Source organism: Odocoileus virginianus, unplaced genomic scaffold, assembly GCF_023699985.2.
Source record: "Odocoileus virginianus isolate 20LAN1187 ecotype Illinois unplaced genomic scaffold, Ovbor_1.2 Unplaced_Contig_2, whole genome shotgun sequence".
NCBI lineage: Eukaryota > Metazoa > Chordata > Mammalia > Artiodactyla > Cervidae > Odocoileus > Odocoileus virginianus.
In genome coordinates, this window is record NW_027224319.1 from 4,592,449 (window position 1) to 4,611,343 (window position 18,895).

At 46.7% G+C, this 18,895-nt stretch overlaps 2 protein-coding genes across 29 annotated transcripts in view; one reads left to right on the forward strand and one right to left on the reverse strand.

Moving 5' to 3' along the window:
- The window catches only part of KIF9 (kinesin family member 9), a 38,792-nt gene extending 35,551 nt beyond the window's left edge, over window positions 1–3,241 (reverse strand). Inside the window, exons 1-2 of one of the 2 annotated variants that reach the window (XM_020916021.2) lie at window positions 3,145–3,241; window positions 208–305 (exon numbers count right to left, since the gene is read on the reverse strand). In XM_020916021.2, the coding sequence (XP_020771680.2) occupies window positions 208–305; window positions 3,145–3,241 (195 nt within the window). The remainder of the gene's footprint in view (window positions 1–207; window positions 306–3,144) is intronic. The other variant, XM_020916022.2, reaches the window with a different exon arrangement.
- KLHL18 (kelch like family member 18) overlaps window positions 1–18,895 on the forward strand; it is a 108,233-nt gene that overhangs the window by 56,218 nt on the left and 33,120 nt on the right. For 2 of the 27 annotated variants that reach the window (XM_020915889.2, XM_020915890.2), the window contains exon 1: window positions 3,513–3,740. The exons of 23 other annotated variants lie outside the window; for them this stretch is intronic. In XM_020915889.2, coding sequence (XP_020771548.1) covers window positions 3,612–3,740 — 129 coding nt within the window. In that variant the 5' untranslated portion in view covers window positions 3,513–3,611. Of the gene's footprint in view, window positions 1–3,512; window positions 3,741–17,435; window positions 17,607–18,895 lie in introns of those variants that run through there. 2 more of the 27 variants (XM_070463392.1, XM_020915888.2) reach the window with 2 other exon arrangements.

The following is an 18,895-nucleotide window of genomic DNA, read 5'->3' on the forward strand; positions in this document are numbered from 1 at the left end:
AACCAAAAAGGCAATAAAAATGGGAGTTTCATGAGCTTTCTCATTGACAGCATTGGTGGGGGGAGTGCTCTGGACTTGAAGGACTCTAGATTCCATCTGAACTTTTACCAGTTCTGTCCTGGTCCTTACAAGGTTGTCTGAAAACAGTGCAGTGAGAAAGAAGTGAGAGATTCTCAGGCAGGTGAAGGCGAACACAACTGCACTTACTTTGTTGTCATCTCCATATTTGATCATTTCATGGGCAAAGTCGTCAGTGGGTCTGACACGGACAAATGCGTGAACTTTTTTCCTAGAACCCATTTTAGCTAAAAAGAAGAAAACAGCAACGTTTTCAGTGGTCATCCTCAAACAACCATTAGAAGGCAGATGTCATTGATCAAAAAGATTGGAAAGCATGATGTGTGGTCCATGTTTTCCCCTCTCACTGACAGCCAGCCTTCCTTTTTGCCCCCTAGCATTTCAGTGCTCTGCCCACAGGAGCCTACTCAACAAGTCTGTGCACTTCCAACTTTATCAGGTGCCTCACCGTTCTCCACCAACCTCCTAAGAGACCAAAATACAAAACAAAAAGAATGCTCCCTTCAGTGGCCTAATTTCCCTCCCTGTCACTTACAGCTGTAAGCCTTCATCCTATTTGATGACACTACATTCAGTGTTTAACATTTTTACTACACATGGTAATTATTCATGATAGTATAAATGAAGGAATACAAACATGTGTGTCTACCTGAAAATGATGAGAACACACAATTAGGTTTTAGGAGAGGCAGAGGAGGTAGGGAACTGATTTTTCTTTCAATGGAGTGGTGGAGAAGAAAGAACATTTAACTGCAGGCTCCATGAAATATACTTCCAGGAAATCTTTTTTATGATCTGTGTTAGTCTAATGGAGATAGAGGAGGAGGTGCTACATCTCAGGTAAGGTATGTTAATGAGAAAAAATTAGTTCTAAAGCATTTCATAGTAAGTATTTTAAGAGGAAAATACAATGAAGAAGGCAAAGTGTAGGTGGATCCTGATAGGGAACATTAATCAAGAGTGGAGAAACAAAGAGAGTTATTAAATAGAATAATCACACTGATTTTTACTGCTTTAAGGGGGAACTTAAAATGTAATCAGCTCTTTAGGTGCCTCTTACACACTGATGACAGGAGATGAAGTACTGAGATAAAATGTCAAAAAATTCTAAGGAAAGCTAAAAATCTTTCCATTTTTAGAAAATGAATGTGAAAGGTATTCAGGTGAGTAAGGATCATGCCTTGTCCCATTTCAGGTCTAAAAATTTTGTTTGCAAGATTGAGCTCTAGAAATAAAAAGTCCCAAGTAGCTCTAACAGGACTGAGGAATTGAGAAAACTGAAGAGATTATCTCATCTCCAGGTTCACCTTGATCTAGGCTATTGGGAAAGTGGAGAGTGGAGGGAGGTGTGCTGACTTAGGCAAGCAGTGTCACTCTCTAAAGTTCCCCATACCAGTCTGAGGGCCCATCCTCCTGCTCAGGGAAGTTAAGATGCTGTCCAGGGTGCCCTCTGGGTCCCTCTGAAAAGGAGCATGCTCTGGGGGCAGGTTCCTAAAACTCCCTCCTGGCAGCCCCTACCCACAGACAGCCCAAGAGCACCACAGGCCAGCTCCAAGCATCACCCTCCCCTCAGAGCCTGCCCCCTTTCTGCCCAGTAATTTGCCAACATGTACATGCACATGCAGCCATTCTATCTGTGCTTCCCAATTCTCCGCTTGCTCACGCCATTGCTCCAGGTATGCCAGGAGCCATATTCTCCTCAGACAAACCTTCTCTGTTAACTGCATGCCTCCTGTGTGTCCACTAGTCAGCAGCCCCTCAAACACCAGACACTTAGGGACCCCATGCATGCCACCTTGCACTTATTGAAATAATGCTTGTTACTGTTCTTAGACCGCATCATTTGAGACAGTTTCAGCTCCCAAATTAAATGACAAGCTGCTTGAAGGACTGGATGGTGCCTTTTATCTCGTTTGAATCCCCCCTCTAAGTCCAGAACAGTGCCAAGCACAGAGCAGGTGCTTAAGAAATGGTGACTGGTGGTGGTGGTCATGGCTAGAAGTCAGAGGGTGGCTGAATCTCCATGTGTGGGTCCATCTTCAGTCACTACTGAGAGAGTCCCAAAGGGCACAAGATGTCACTCCCTTCCCTCACTACCACCAACCCCTGAGCCCACAGCACTTCCAGGAGGACACCAGGCTTCCAGGCACCATTTGGAAAAAGCCATCTCAGCTCCTCACCACGCTCTCCCTTTTAGTAGGGTCCTTCTCTCTAGGATCTTGTGGGGAATGCCTCTCCCTCATGGACACCACCCTTAGGTATTTCTGGTGTAAATAAGTTAACCTCTGAGGAGTCACCAGGAGCCCTCTCTGCTTAGAGGCTCACAGTTTCCTCAGTTGTTTTAGGGGTGAGAATGAACAGATCGCCACCCAGCACCCCTAAAAACGAGAAAAGGAGAGGTTCGGATGGCTTCCTGTCCTCCAGCGCTCCTGTCCAGAACAGACTCTCAAGGAGAACAATCACAGTCACCGAAAAGGCAACAGCATCTTAGTCCCCAAACTCGGACCCACGCCGAACTGGCCTTTCTCCTTTTTCTAACCCAACGGGCTGGACCTCTGTGTGGAGTCTGGGAGGCGATGGGCCTTGGGACCATTTCTGTGTCTCTTTGGAGAGGTTTCTGTATTTATAAAGCAAAGGGTCGGGACTGGTAATCCCGAAGCCCTCTCTAGTTAGAAAGTCAGTTCAGTCGCTTAGTCGTGCCCGACTCTTTGCGACCCCATAGACTGCAGCACGCCAGGCTTCCCTGTCTTCCCTAGTTAGAAAACCGACGAATAAAAAAGGGTCCAGAAAAGCAGAGGTCTCTGAACCTCAGGCGCGACGCAGGACCTTCGTGAAACCAGGGAATATTAGATCCGAAGGCCCTAAGCAGCAAAAATTCTGAAAGAATGCCCTCGACACCGCACCTTCCTCCGCCCGGTGGAGGAGACCAGCGAGCCAAGCCGGGAACTCCCGCGAGGAGCGGTCTTCAGATTCCAGCAGCTGCCCGTCACCGGACAGACACCCCCCCCCGCCGGCCCTTTCCAGCCTCCCTTCTCCCCATCCCGAGCGCGCGTGACCCCTGCTCACCGCTCGGGAGGCAGGAGCCCTCTCCCAGCCGGACCGCTGCATTAGCAGCTACGGAATACCGGCAGCGCTGCTGCCAGCCTGTGTATACGGTCGCCATGGCAACGGGCCGCTTTGGCTATTCCGGAAGTACGAGGTAGTGGCGGAAATGAAGTCCGCGGTCCTCTGCTGCGATACGTATTAGGTCAGGGCCGAAAGAGGAGGACGAGCGATGGGACCGATTAATCCAGAAAGACTGCAGGAGCTGCAGGCACGAAGCCAGGTCGGGGTAGCTGGGGAACGGAGCCGCAAGACCGGGAAACTGCGAGGTCCGGCTTCCGGCGCAGAGCAGTTTGAGACTACGGCGGCCGCGCAGGCCCATTCAACGCCGGCCCAGCGCCCCGGGCCGCCGTCCGCCCGCGCCCTCGCCCCGCCCAGTTTAGTTCCGAGCCGGCGCAGCCAAGCCTGCGCAGTCGCGACGGCCGGGGAAGATGGTGGAGGACGGCGCGGAGGAGCTGGAAGACCTGGTGCACTTCTCCGTGTCCGAGTTGCCTAGTCGCGGCTACGGCGTCATGGAGGAGATCCGGCGGCAGGGCAAGCTGTGCGACGTGACGCTCAAGGTCCCAGGGGCCGGGCGGCGCGGGGCTGAAAGGCCCGGGGGCCGAACGGGGAGGGAAGAAAGATGAGGGGATCGGGGAAGAGAGGTCTAGCGCGCTGAGGGGTGGGGAAACGAGGTGGGAGGGAGAGCGACCCGCGGGGAAAGAGAGGTGCTGAGCGGCAGAGGGGGCTTGGGGCTGAGGAGGCAGACGGATAGGGTCAGCCTCTCAGTCTCAGACCTTAGAAGGAAACGCCAAGAGGTGCGCCGCTGAGGCCCTCGGAGTGGAGACCTTGGGGTACCCGCCTCCTTTTTCTGTCACACAGATGAGGAAAAAAAAAAAAAAAAAAAAACGGACTTGCAGCCGCTCTGTAGAAGGGGCGGCGGCTCTTTCTACATTCTGATGGGCACCACGGCAAAGCACCTTTTCTTGTCACCACAGACGTGCCCCCTCCGAGTTAGCTGCGGTGTGGTAGAGGCGGGGGCTCTTCCTGAGGAGTCATTGCTCGCCCTTGACTGTTAGGTTACTGCCTTGTCTCGTAATAAGAGCTTTTAAAATCGGATCTGGAAATCTTTTGAGGTGGGCCACTCCCCTGACCCCACTCTGGATGACACGCTACCAGCACCACAGAGGTCCCGGAGAATGGACTGATGGCCTCCCGTGGGGACAGGGCTCTCTTAACCACCTGTTCCTTTGTGGCATTCTGGGCGCAAGACCCAGCCTTCCTCCCGTGATTTTGTATCCATTCCTGCTGGGTAGGCGTGCTGTCCTGCTCCGCGGCCAAGCTGCTGAGCCGGCTGGAGCCCTCCGGGTGGAGATGCTGCTGGCAATCCTGTTCCCTCTTGGGCTTTGGCTAGAAGGATGTCAGCATCTGCGAAGGACCCTGTTTAAAAAATAAAACTATGCAGAGATCTTTGTGCTCTTGTTTTCCGCCGGGTTAAGGAAACTTCCTCTTCCACATATCTGAGTCAGACCTCCTGAGACAGTGAAGTAGAATGGTTAGGAGTGTGGCTATGGAGATAGAAGGATTTGGATTAAAATCCTTGGGCTAGTTACTTAAGCTCTCTTAGCTTCAGCTTTCCAAATGTAAAAATAGGGATGATTTCTAATTCTTAGTATTCGTATGAGGATTAAATGAGAAAACTTGCAGTATTCTTTGCATAATACCTGGCGTAAGGTTTTCGTCACTCTAAACCCCTTCTGAGACAGAAACCAACACAGTGTTGTAAAGCAATTATCCTTCAATTAAAAATAAATAAATTTTGAAAATAATTTTTAGAAAATAGAAGAAAAAAAAAAGCCTTCCTGAAGGTTAGTTTTCCAGGAGAGGAGTGAAGTGGACCGCAAGGGGACAGAATCTTTCATGGGGAGTGAGAGGTTTGAGCAAAATGAGCTAGACTAAAGGAAACAGAGAAAATAAATATAAATGAGAGGTTTTTTTGTTCACAGTGATCACATGGAAGTAGGTGTTGAGGGTTCTAGAGATTTGTAAGCAAAAGAATGATCTGCTTGTGGCAGTAACGCTTGGGGTGAGCAGAGAATGGTGAAAAGCAATAATGGGGAGTGAATTTTTGGATTAAGATTTAGGCTGTAAGGGTAAGCCAGGGAAAGCTTCTAAGACACAGCAACGCAAAAAGGACGTGATGGAGTAAGATGGTCACACTACATAACCCTCACTGTAACCCACTAAACCCAAGTACACAATTTTCACCGAAGCTGACTTCAAGGACCACACATTTGAGTCTGGAATCTTGCCTATTTTGTTTTCGTACTGATTTTGTGATGAAAGAGTAGGTGGAGGAGGATATCAGGAAGTGAGGTAAGGACTTGTTGGTGCACGCCATTTTTATGTCATGTGTCGTGTAATGAGTTACTCAGGTATAATTAGAGAGCTAAATAATCATATTAAAAGGAGCCATCGAGGTCTTCTAACAAAGCCATCCATTTCACAGATGAAAAAAACCCGGGGCTTAGCGATATTAAGGGATTGCCCAAAGCACAAAGCTGTATTATCTGAGATCCAACAGCTGTTGGTTGGTGGAAGCAATGCTTTTACATCCTCTGTCAGATTACTCACCTGCCCTGCTAATGGTATATAAAGCAGAGCAGGAAGCAAGCTGTCCTCTGTCAGCAGTGTCCTCTGTGAGCACACAGGACAGTGATGTGCATGGCCAGGTGCAGCATCACTCTTCTATTTCAGGAGAGGAGACAGACACGGGGTTTTTCTGCTAGTCTTCTGGACATAAGACTTTTTGACTCTTGATTTGGAAATGACACTGTGTTGGGAAATCCTGTGCTTCTGAATATTGTTCATCCCCCGGGCTCTCTGCTCACTTTTTCCAGGTAGTTGTGTTTCCTTTTCAGCCTTGCCTCTTTTTGATGAGTGGTTAAAATTAAGGGGAAGAGTGTGCTCCGTTAGAGCACATGTTCACATATCACAGTGGGCACCTGTGCTATGAATTCATATTCATCAAAAAGTCAGTTTTGCTCTTTCTTTTGTGAGTTATGTTGGGGGTGATGTTAAATTTGGACACTGATTTAGATGAATGAGAGAGCTCGATGCTGCCTGACTGTAGGTGGAGAAAGAGAGTTACATGGTCAGGGTACTCAAGATGGCTGTTCTCTTGCTCTTGGTACATCTCCTGCCCAACCAGTACTTGCTTCATCTATATCCTGCTCACATGACTGACCTTTCTACACTTATTCCCCACCTCCTCACCCCGTGATTGTCAAAGGAGCAGTGAGGGGTTTGCCCTCTGTTGGTTTCCCTGGTGACCAGTGAGCCCACCTGACATCAGGTTCCCTGCTACTGGTCATCTCCTTCCACTTGGGAGTGAAGACTACCCCCATGTCCCGCCTGCCTTCTGCACACAGTGGGATGTCACACCAGGACCTTGTTTCAGACGTATAAGATCCCCACTATCCGTTAAACCATTGATGGCTTTTTGCTGACTTCAGGTTCTTTCTTTGGTCTTAAAGCTGGGCACGTACAGGCCTTGAAGGCCTGCTGTGTGCAGCCCAACTGAGGTGTCTTGGAAAATCAGTTCCTAACCGAGCCACATTGACTGGGTTCATCCTGTGGCTTCTGGAGCTTGGCCAGCCATCTGGGTAAATGTCAGAAGCCTGTATTTGGGGATGCTTCTTACTGCAGGTGGTTCCTTTATTGTTTTGTACATGAGATCCCATTGTTTGCCCCTTGGCCACACCTGGTTCAACTTGTGGGTTGATTGATGGAAAATGAGACTATGTCCTTTCTCCAAAGATGTGTTCCTAGCCCCTCCTGAATTACAAGTATGGCATCTGCCTTCCTCCTCTAGGTTTGTTGGCTGTTGGCACTCCCATTATCTCCTTGGCATAGAAACCAGCCAACTTCCCCACAGTCCATTTAGGCCTTTTCTACCCAAACAGCGGATCACATCATTACTTGTTTCTAGTTGGGGAGAGGAAAGAATGAACCAAGATGTGTGAACCAGGAGCTGGCAGGCATTTTCTGTGAAGAGCCAGACAGTAAATATTTTAGGGTTTGAGTTGCAGCTGTTCAGCTCTGGGTGTTGCAGCACGGGGGCAGCTGTACGTAAATGAGCGGGTCTGGCCAGTAAAGCTTTAGTTATAGAAACGGGTGCTGGCCAGGCCCGTCGGCTGACCCCTGTCGTACACTGATATGGCCTCTGTAAAGTTTAAGACGCGTGGAGTAGGTTACGCTTGCCTTATTGCCCCAGCGTCTACTTCTGTGGTTTCAGAGATTGGAAGCAGCTCTTGGTACAGAGTACAGGTGAACCAGAAATGAAACCCCCCCCCCCCCACCCAGCTCACAGCAGTTGATCAAGGGACTAGCCTGGTCTGTGACCGATAACTGACATAGGAGAAGCTACTGTTACGTTGTGCATCTCTTGTTTGTTTGTTTGTTTTTAATATTTATTTATTGAGCTGTGCCGGGTCTCTGTTGTGGCACGTGGGTCTTCTGTCTTCCTTGCGGGATCTTTTTAGTTGCAGCACGTGGGATCTAGTTCCCTGACCAGGAAGTGAACCTGGGCCCCCTGCGTCGGGAGCACCTCAGCCTCCGGACCACCAGAGAAATCCCAGTATCTCATCTTTAAAGTCTTGCAGCTCAGCTGAAGCTTGAAGCTGACTATTCCGAAGTATTAACCAAAGACACCGTGGTCCCTTTCTGTCTCAGTGGAAGCTGAGGATGATTAGCTGCTTGCACAGTGGCAGGCCAGAGGAGACTGTGATGGCTCCTGTGTTCCCATGGACCTGACTGGCTGTGTGCAGGGCTGGGAAGGTAAAGGCCCGAATTCGGGCTTGTGGCAGGCCAGGTAGATCAGTAGCTCAGGCGCAGCCCAGTATGTCTGGGCAGTGTGCTGCTGATGAAAACACAAAAATGCCTTTTTTGGAAAATAAGCTCAAGAACAGATATTTGTACAAGTAGGTTCATAGCATCATTGTTCACCGTATCCAAAAGATGAAAGCAGCCCAGTGGTATACTGCATTGGTGGTTGAATGGATAAACAAGATGTGGTCCATTTTGTTCCATACATGCAGTGGAATAATATTCCATATATCCACTGGAATATCACTCAGCCCTAAAAAGGAAGGAAATTCCAACACAAAGTGCAAATGGGTGAACCTTAAAGACATTATGCTACATTTCAAAATAAGCTGGTCACAGGACAAATATTGTATGATTCTTCTTAAATGGGGTACCCAGACTACTCAGATTCATAAAAAGAGAAAGTAAAATGGCGATTTCTCGGGGCCTGGGAGGAGGGAATCAGGGTCAGTGTTTCATGGGTACCGAGTTTCAGTTTAGGAAGATGAGGAGGTTCTAAAGATAGGTGGTGGTGATGGTTCTACAACAGTATGCCACTGAACTGTACATCTAAAAATGGTTAAAATGGAAGCTGAAGACTTGTTAGCTAGTGGGCCAGTGAGATTGCTTACAGTGCTTTGTGACTAGAAACACACTAAAAACAGAATTTGTCTCTCTACCTAGATCCACTGGTCAGAAACATTCCATGCTAAGGAATAATCTTCCTTACTCTTCAGTGTTTGCAGTAAGTCGCTTCAGCCAGTAGGAACCACATTTTTTATTAACTCAGCCCCGTGACTGCACTTCAAATGGTCACTTAAAAGGAATCAACTTCTGAGCGATATACATTTAAGTGAGGCACACACGTTATAAGCTTTTTCTTTCTGTGGCAATTTGTAAAATGTAAAAGTCATGTCATCTTAACAGAGCTAGAGGATCAGCGAAACATTATGCTAACCTGTCTTCCAACAGCATCTTTCTTGGTGTAGTCTACAAATTACAAATGCCTTTCAGATCTAGGTTTCCACAGCTTGTTTTGCTCCTGAGTGCTGGATCTGCATTTCCATGTGTCCTGTTGACCCTTATGCTTAAGTCTAAAATGAGGCCTCTTCTAAACCATCTCTTCTTCTGTTCCCTTTGTTTAAAGATGGCACACCATCCAGCTAGTCATGTAGGACTGAAACTCTCGGGTTGGCTTTATCTCATCCTCTCTCTTTCAGGTGCCTTTTGTGACATTTATCAATAATGATAATTACATAGTTATCTACAGGATTATAACTCCATGAGAACAGGGACTGTGAGTGCAGCAGTTAGTGAGGCATTTGAAGAGCAGGTGCTCAGTAACCCACTGTTCTACTTCAGACTCTCTTCACCTTTTCCTAACCCAGGGTTTCTTTAACTCTGGCAGCGTGCTGAGAATCGCTGCAGACCCTTTATGGGATGATCCTGGTGCAGCCAGGGGATTGGTTTTCAGGTGCGATCATGTCATTGTCCTGTCCTGAATGGCCTCCCTTTCATTCTCATTCAACAGGGTATCAGCAGATAACGTCAGCACCTCCCCTGAGCCGAGCACTGTCCGAAGTGCCGGGGCAGGAGTTGAGCAGGCAGAGCCCCTGCAGGTGCGAGCTTACCTTCCCCAGCAGGGTACAGTGAACAAATGAACAGGTATAAAATGTCCAGCGGTGACGTGTGCTTTGGAGAAAAATCAAGAAGGATAGTAAGGGGGCTGGGTGCTGGGTTTTTTTTGGAGGGACCTGAGCCAGTCTCTCTGAGTAAAAGACCTGAAGGAAATGAAGGAGGAATCCATGAGCATATCTGAGGGAAGAGTATTCTAGGCAGAGGGAATAATCAGCACAAGTGAAACAGGAGCATAGTTTACGTTTGTGGGGACAGCAGGCAGCTGTGTGATAAGAATAGAGTGGCCCAGAGAAAAGTAAAAGGACACAAGATCTGAGAGGCAGCCCCCAGCCCCGCATAGTTCCTTGCGCAGTACAGTATGGCTCATAGATACGTGTTGAGTGAGCAAGTGAATGAATGAAGCCAGATAGTATTTATTTATCTACAAATGAATGAAGGAGCAATGAAGGCAAGGCAGAGTGGGTCTTAGAGGTGTATCTCAGGCTTCAGGTATATATATCTAAGGTCGGATGCATTTTCCACAGTTCATGAAGCAAGCACACAGTATTGTTTGCACTTTGCTCCTCTTGTCCTGTTCAGGAGGGAGAATGCTAATCGCCAGAGCAAGAGAGAACGAGTTCTGGCTTGTTCTTGAAGGAACGTCTGTTCTTCCACACCACAGAGAAAATCAGAGGTTAGAAACTTGTCAGCAGAGCAGGAAAGTAGAATAGCTGCTCAGCTCTTGGTGGGTTTCAGAGGGGCTCTTGCCCACATTGGGTGAAGCTCCTCTTTTGTCCCCCATGTCCATAGGCCGTTACTCTCAGTCAGCGAGACGTGGGGAGTCCCGTGGGGTGGTGGAGCGCAGGAGCAGCAGGCAGTGGCTGGTTTTCCGTAGGATGGATGGAAGGACTGCTGATCTCACTCAGCCTCTGATTATTCTAAGCTGCTCTCAGAAATACGTAACTGCCTCCTGTGAGCTTTAAGAGGGAGAAGCTTAAGGATGTTCTGGGGGTGTTGACGGCCGCCCTGAACAACTTTTCTAGATTTCCACCTGTGTTCTCAATGCTCCAGTTCCTTCAGACCTGGCCCCTCTCTGCCCTTCTCTCCTAGCTGCCCACGGTGTCCAGCTGCTGACTGTGTCTTAGGACGTCAGTGCTCTGTCTTCTGGGCCTCTGCTCTAGTATTCCCAGGGCTTGGAGTACCCGCTCACCTCGGCCCACAGAGTCCTACCCACGCTTCACACCTGCTTCTGTAGTTTTCTCAAGGGGAGAGAAGCAGCCAAACACTCTTTCCTCTGTTCCCCTCAAGCACTTTGCATTTGTGTCTGTTCAGCACCGTCTAGTGGTCCTAAATTTGCACACCTGACTCCTTGCCAACCTGTACGGGCGGAGACCCATGCCATCTGCTTTCTTTTGCCCTATCACGGTGGGGAGATGTTGTGTGAAATATGACAGTTTTCTCATATCCTTCCAGGTATAGTTAACCTCTCCCACTTTACTTTAACCCCTGCTTACACAGAGTAGCATCATTGCATCAGCCTCAGCCTTGCCTAGGAGCCTGTAAGCAGTGCAGAATCTCAGCCCCACCCTGGAGCTTCTGAACTAGACTCTGTGATTGTCGTGTGCTGTGTCCCTGACAGTGTGAGAAGCATTGCCTCCACACCTTGCACCTGCCACCCTCCCCCCACGCCCTGCTCGGCATACTAACACATAGATGTGTGAGAAAGTCTTTCTTCCCCTCTAGACGTTGAGCTTTGGAAGCATGGGAAGCATCTGTTATCTAACACTGTTCTCGGCATATTTCAAGTTCTCAAAAGTGTTTGCTGAATTCCCCTCCAGGGCCTCTGACGTTAGATTGGAGATACTCCTTCAGTCAGCCTGTTGTTGCAGTGCGTTTAGCTGTGCGTGGTGCTTCGCTGCGTGTGTGAGGCACCCTGCCATGAGTGAGCGTCAGCCCCTTTCTTTTGCCTTTAAAGATTGGTAGGGGAAATAGATAGACATCAGTTAACTGTGAGACGAGGCAGAGGCTGGTAAGTTCTGTAACTGCACCAGTATCACCAGAGGCCTGAGGGATGGCACGCACTTCCAGTTCAGAGGGTTTGTGATGGTTTTGTCGAGAGGATGGTGTCTTCGTTGGCACCTTGCAAGATGAATAGGACTTTGACAGACAGACATGGTGGGAAGAGGCATTCCAGCCTGGGGAGAGCTGGTTCAAGGGCCCAGGCTTGCAGGTGTGTATGCAGGATGTTTCTTGAGCAAGTGAGACATGGGGGAGCCAGGCGGAAGGTGCGATTAGGAAGGTGGGTGGAATGCTGACTGAACTTGAATTCTCACGGTCAGGCGTCTGAGCTGGTGAGAAACATTTGCAGATAGAATGTGGTTGGTATGGTTAGATGTTCAGTGGTTTCTGAGGGTTCCTCCCTCCTGTCTCCCTTTATCCTCCTATCCTTCCCTATTGGACGCGAGTGAGGCGGAGGTGGGTTTGAAAGAGGTGGGGACAGGCCTGAATATTTAGCCAGCTCTTGGCTGGCTCATTCCATGGGACCATAGCCCCAGGTCTTTTTTTAGTGCTAGCTGGTCAACCACTTCCTCCCTCACCCCCTTCCTGAATCACTTACCCAGTGGGGCCCCCTCAAGTGGAGAGACCCAGGCTTCATCACAGAGGGTTTCACACTGTGCTTTTGTTTGTTGTTGTTTATTTTTTATTGGTGAAAGTGAAAGTTGCTCAGTCATGTCCAACTCTTTGCGACCCCATGGACTATACAGTCCATGGAATTCTCCAGCCCAGAATACTGGAGTGGGTAGCCTTTCCCTTCTCCAGGGAATCTTCCCGACCCAGGGATCAAACCCAGGTCTCCCGCATTGCAGGCGGATTCTTTACCAACTGAGCCACAAGGGAAGCCCAAGAATACTGGAGTGGGTAGCCTATCCCTTCTCCAGCGGATCTTCCTGACCCAGGAATCGAACCGGGGTCTCCTGCATTGCAGGCGAATTCTTTACCAACTGATCTATCAGGGAAGCCATTTTTTGAATTGGGGTTTAGCCAAATAACTGTTTTAGTTTTAGGTGTATGGCAGAGAGACCCAGCCATACGTATACTTGTACATACCTATACATACGTGTACATACGTATTCTCCCGCAGACTCCCGTCCCATCCAGGCCACCACTCAACACTGAACAGAGTTCTGTGTGCTGTAGAGTAGGTCCATTCACAGCATGTGCTTTAAAACCCCAGACTGAACCAGTCCCATGCCTTCTGTTGTACTTGTCTCGTTCCCAGCCCCGTGGGTTTGTGAGGACTAAACATTTCTGCTAATAGTGGGATGACCATCCTTCTGCCCCTGTCCCGGGCTGGCAGGCAAGCTATCCAGGGACACAGCCCCACCCCCGTGTTAGACCTGGCCCTGAACCAGACAACTGCAGCGAGGCTTGTTTATTTCTTCTAGGGTCCAAGATGCACTGTTAGCGTGGAAGGCAAGCCCTCCGCCGGTTGGCCCCAAGCTTTATCCTCTTTTTTCTTGTGGCTTTTACTTCAGCTGGTGAATTTTCAGATAAGGTCAGAGAGTAACGCTCCTTATGCTCTCTTTAGTCAAGGGCCAGTGTCTTCCTTCCGCTGGCTCCCCCAGCCCAGAGCCAGAAAGATGAGGTGAAACTCATCAAAAGTTGTCGGGCTTATACCCCAGATGAAGGACTGAGAGCGCTCACCTTTTAGATGAAATCATTTTAGGATTCATTCTGTGGACTCCAGAATGAGGTACTGTGTTAAGTGCTAGGATTCAACCTTTTCTCTGTGGGAAGATTCTTCAGCCTGGCTGGGGAGACATTCATCAGGGGTAGCATAGTGTGGTGTCTTCTGTGCTGGAGGCTCATGTCGGATGCTGCAGGGATGGGGGAGCCGACTGGCTGGGAGTCGGGGATGCCCCTCAGAGGAAGGGGAGCATTTGAGCTGGATCTTCAGAGGCTGAGGAGTAAATCACCAGGCAGAAAAGTAAGGAATAAGGATCCAGGCAAGGGAATAGGGCCATGTAAGGGAATTGGCAGCCGCTCAGGAGAGAGGCATGAAAGTGTGAGTCGCTCAGTCTTGTCTGACTCTGCGACCCCATGGACTGTAGCCTGCCAGGCTCTTCTGTCCGTGAAATTCTCCAGACGAGAATACTGGAGTTGGTAGCCATTCCCTTCTCCCCACCCGGGGGAGAATCTTCCCCACCCAGAGATTGAACGCAGGTCTCCTGCACTGCAGGCAGATTCTTTACTGTCTGAGCCGCCAGGGGAGCCCTGAAGAGAGGCTGTGGTGAGGCATAAAACTGGTTAGGTAGATGGGGGCCAGTTTAGGATTTGGATCTGACTCAGGCAGTAGGGAGCTCAACAAAATGGGGACTGACATGGCCAGACTCAATTTTAAATCGAGTTGATTTATTCACAAGCTTCATTCATTCAGCATACAAGGAGTGTTAATTGCTAGACAATCCCAGGAAACATGAGGCAGATTGCTCCTTTGGTGGAACTCGTGTTTTATTAGGATAGGTAAGTTCATCATGTCAGGGAACCACCATTTGCTCGTCAGGGTTACCGGTGACCTCTGCTTCCTTGGTGCAGACCTGCCCCATGACCTCAAAGATGTCCCTGGTGCTGCCCCTTCATCATCACATCCACCCCTCTCCCGCCCACCATCCCTAATTGTTGGCAACCACTAATTTGTCCCCCACGTCTCATTTCAAAAACGTTATATAAAATGGAATCACAGAGTATGTGACCTTTGAGATTGGCTCTTTTTCACTCAGCATAATGCATTTGAGGGTCATCTAATTTGTTGTATCAATAGTTTGTTCCTTAATAGATTTGAGGAGTGTCCCATGGTATGGATGGATGTACCACATTTTGTTTAACCACTCACCCACTGAACCTCTAGGTTCTTTCCAGTTTTCACGTATTACGAGAAAGGGTGCTGTAAACATTCATTTACAGGATTGTGTATAAATGTCAGCTTTCATTTCTCTGGGATAAATGCCCAAGAGTACAATTGCCATGCCACATGGTAAATTGACTTTCAGTTCTAGAAGAAATCACCAAATTGTTTTTCAGAGTAACTGTACCATCTTATATTCCTGCCAGCTTGTTTGAGTGCAGTGGTTAATTTTTGTGTCAGCTTGACTAGGCTGTGGTGCCCAGTTGTTTGAGCAAACACCAGCCTAGATGTTGCTATGAGCATATTCTTTTAAGGTGTGATTACTGTTTAAAAAGTAAACTTAGAGAAGAGCAGATTACCTTCCAAAATGGGGTGGGCCTCATCCAGTCAATTGACAGTCTTAAGAGCAAAAACAGGTTTCCCAAAGAAGAAACAGTTATTCAAGATTGCAACATAGAAATGCTTCCTGAATTTCCTACTTGCTGGCTTGCTCTCAAGATATCAGTTAATTTTTGTAAAAACTGAGGTGTATGTCAAAGTTCTTTCTTTTTTTTTCCCCCTAAGGGTGTCCAATTGCTCCAGTCCTATTTGCTAAAAAGACTGTATTTCTCCATGTGAGGTGTGCAGATGGTTTTGTACGTTTGTCAGAAATCGGTTGACTGTCTCTGGATGGGGCTCTTCTGGGTTCTCCTTTCTCTTTCATTGGTCGGGGTCGCTCTCCCTGCTCCAGTACAACACGGCTGTGCTTACTCTAGCTTTATGTGAGACAAGTAGTGAAGTGGGGAGAGTTACTCCTCCCCCTCTATTTTATTTTACCTGTTTCCCCCATTTGAACTATTTTTAAGCATACAATTCAGTGGCATTAGATGCATTTGCAGTGTTGTATAGCCAGTGCCTCTGTGTGTTTTGAAAACTTTTTCATCAGTTGAAGCAGAACTCTATAAACATTAAGTAACAAGTCCCCAAGGCCCCTCCCCCCAGATCCTGGTTTCCTTCGTTTTATAGGGCCCGCCAAAAAGTTCATTTGAGTTTTTCCATGACATCTTATGGAAAAACCCAAACAAACTTACTGCAGAACCCAGTATTTTCTTGTCCGTGTGGTTTTCATGATTCTACACCCTTCATATAAGTGGAATCATATAATATTGTCCTTTTGTGCCTGGTTTATTTTGCTTAGCATACTGTTTTCAAGGTTCATCCATGTTGTATTGTGTATTAGAATTTCATCCCCCTTTAAAACAAAATAGTTTTGTTTTGTTTTGTTTTTTTGAGCAGTTTTAGGTTCGCAGCATAACTGAACGGAAGACAGAGGTTTCCCATACACTCCCTGTTTGCACTGTACACACAGCCTCCTAACTATCAGTACTATCCTGCACCCAAGTGGTATATTTGTTATGATCAGTAAGCCTATATTGACACACCAGCATCGCCCAAAGTCTGTGGTTTACGTTAGGGTTCACTTTTGGTGCTGTACGTTCCAAGGTTTTTGAGAAATGAATGACACATGTCCACCATTATAGTGTCACAGAGTAATTCCATTGCCCGGAAAACCATCTGTGCTCCACCTGCTGGTCCCTGCCTAACCAGTGATCCTTGTCCTATCGCCATAGTTCTTGCCTTTTCCAGAATGTCAGGTAGTGGGGTGCATATAGTATGTACCTTTAAAAGATTTTTTTCTTTTCACTTAAATATGTATTTAAGGGTCGTCTATGTCTTTTCATGGCTTGATAGCTCTTTTCCTAGCTCCTTTGGGAAAATTCCAGGGAGCGTGATTGCCGGATTACATGCTAAGAATATGTTTAGCTTTGTCCGAAGGTGCCAAACTGTCTTCCAAAGTAGCTGTCCCATTTTACATTCCCACCAGTGATGAATGAGCGTTTTTGTTGCGCCACATCTTTGCCAGCATTCATTGTTGGCAGTACTCCGGGTTTTGGCCATTCTAGTGGATATGTATTGTTACTTCGTTGTTTTTTTTTTTTTTTTTATGGAGGACAAGAGGAAAGAGTGGCTTTATTTCTTTGCCAGGCAAAGGGGGAACACAGAGGAATAGTGCCTCAAGAATTGTGCCCCTTTCCAGGTGAATTATTGTTGTTATTTAGTCACGGATTCATGTCTGAACCTTTTGCGACCCCATGGACTGCAGCCTGCCAGGCTTCTCTGTCCATGAGATTTCCCAGGCAAGAATACTGGAGTGGGTTGCCATTTCCTTCTCCATACTTGGTTGTTTTAATTTGCATTTCCCTGATGACATGGTGTGGAGTGTCTTAATATGCTTATTTAATACACTTATTTTTTTGCCATCTGTATTGGGGAGATGTCTGTTAAAGTCTTCTGCCCATTTTTAAATTCAAGTGTTTTCTTACTGTTAGATTTTAAAAGTTTCTTGCATCTTTTGAATAACAGTCCTTTCTCAGACATCTGTTTTACAAATAATTCCTTCCAATGTGGCTTATCTTTTTCTTGATATCATTCTTTTTAGGGCAAAACGGTGATCTGTTATATGTATATGCCGCATTTTATTTTTCCATTTACCTATTGACGGGCACCTGGGTTGTTTCCATCTTTAGGCCACCATGAATGCTGGTGCGGTGAACACGAGTGCACAAATAAATCTTTGAGACTCTGCGCTCCGTCCTTTGGGACACACGCCCAGGAGTGGGGCTGCTGCCTCATATTGTTAGTCTGTGTTTGACTTTCTGAGAAGCAACCCGACTGCTTTCCCTTGTAGCTGCGCCGTTTTGCATCTCTCCAGCCGTGCACCCGGGTCCCGGTGTTGTCACATCTTCATCGACACTTGGTGTTTTCTGTTTGAGTTTTCTTTTTCTTTCTTTTCTTACTTTTTTTTTTTTCTTCTAATAATAGCTATCCTCATGAGTGTGAACTGGTTTACATTTCCCTGATGACTAATAATGTTAGACGTCTTTTCATGTGCTTGTTTGGCCCTTTGCACTTAACTTTTGTTCAAAACTGCTTTAGCTATTTTAGTTCCTTTGCCTTCCCATATAAATTTTGGAATAATCTTGTTTGCAGCTATAAAAGGACTCTTGCTGGAAGTTTGGTAGGAATTGCATTAAATCTGTACACTAATTTGGGGAGAAGCGGCATCTTTGTTGTATTGAGTCTTGTAATCCTTGCACACAGTATGTCTCCATTTATTTAGATCCTTGATGTCTTTCATCAGCATTCTGTAGCATATCAGTCCTGTTAACTCGACTTGTTAGATTCATGTTATTTAATTTTTTTGTGCAATTATGTAATTATATTGTAGATTTTGACTTACACATGTTAATTGATAGTATGTGGAAATACAGTTGATTTTCTGTGATGATATGTGTCCTGGGGCTTACATACTGTGACCTTGCTGAACTCACTCATTGGTTCTAGGTTATTTCTGGGTGGCGTTTGGCACTTTTTTGTGTGTGGGGGGAGGGGGCTATGGGGGTGGGTAGATTGCCTTGGATTTTGTACATAGACCATTGTGTCATTGGCAAATAAGGATATTATTATTTCTTATTTTCTGATGTGTATTCCTTTTATTTCATTTTGTTACCTTACTGCACTGGCTGGAACTTTCAGAACTGTGTATAATAAGCAATGGTAGGAGTAGACAGTCTTGCCTTTATCGTCTTCTTAGGGAAGAGTATTCCATCTTTTACCAGTAACTATGAAGTTAGCTAAAGGTCTTTTGTAGATGTTCTTTATCAAGTTGAGGCAATTCCCCCTATTCCTAGTATTTTTAGAGTGTTTATCATGAATAGGTGTTGAATTTTGTCAAATGCTTTTCCTGTTGTACATCCCTGATTGAGAGGGTCATGTGATTTATCTTTCTTGTAAACCTGTTTTTATGGTGGATTATATTGATTAAGTTTTGAATATTGAATCTGCTTTGGATCCCTAAAATAAACCCTACTTGGTTGCAGTGTATGATTAACTCTTTTCATATATCGCTGAATTCTATTTGCTAGTATTTTGTTAAAGATTTTTGCGTCTATATTCCTGAGGGATATTGGTCTATAGTTTCCTCTCTTTTTGTACTCTCTTTTGTCTAGTTTAAGTATTAGGTTAATACTGACTTCAGTTTGAGTTGTTCTTTTCTCTTCTGTTTTCTGGAAGAGATTGTTTAGAATTGGTATTAGTTCTCTTTTAAATGTTGGTGGAATTCTCCAGGTCTCAGCGTGGAGACCTTCTTTTTGGGACTTTTAAAATTACAAAATCAATTTCCTTATTAGCTCTAGGGCTACTGTAATGATCAGGGTCTCATTTTGGTTGGGGGGAGGGGAGAGGGGAAGGTGAGCTAGGGGTAACATTGCTCTGGAATCCGCAGTTCACACTTACAGAGGAGGACAC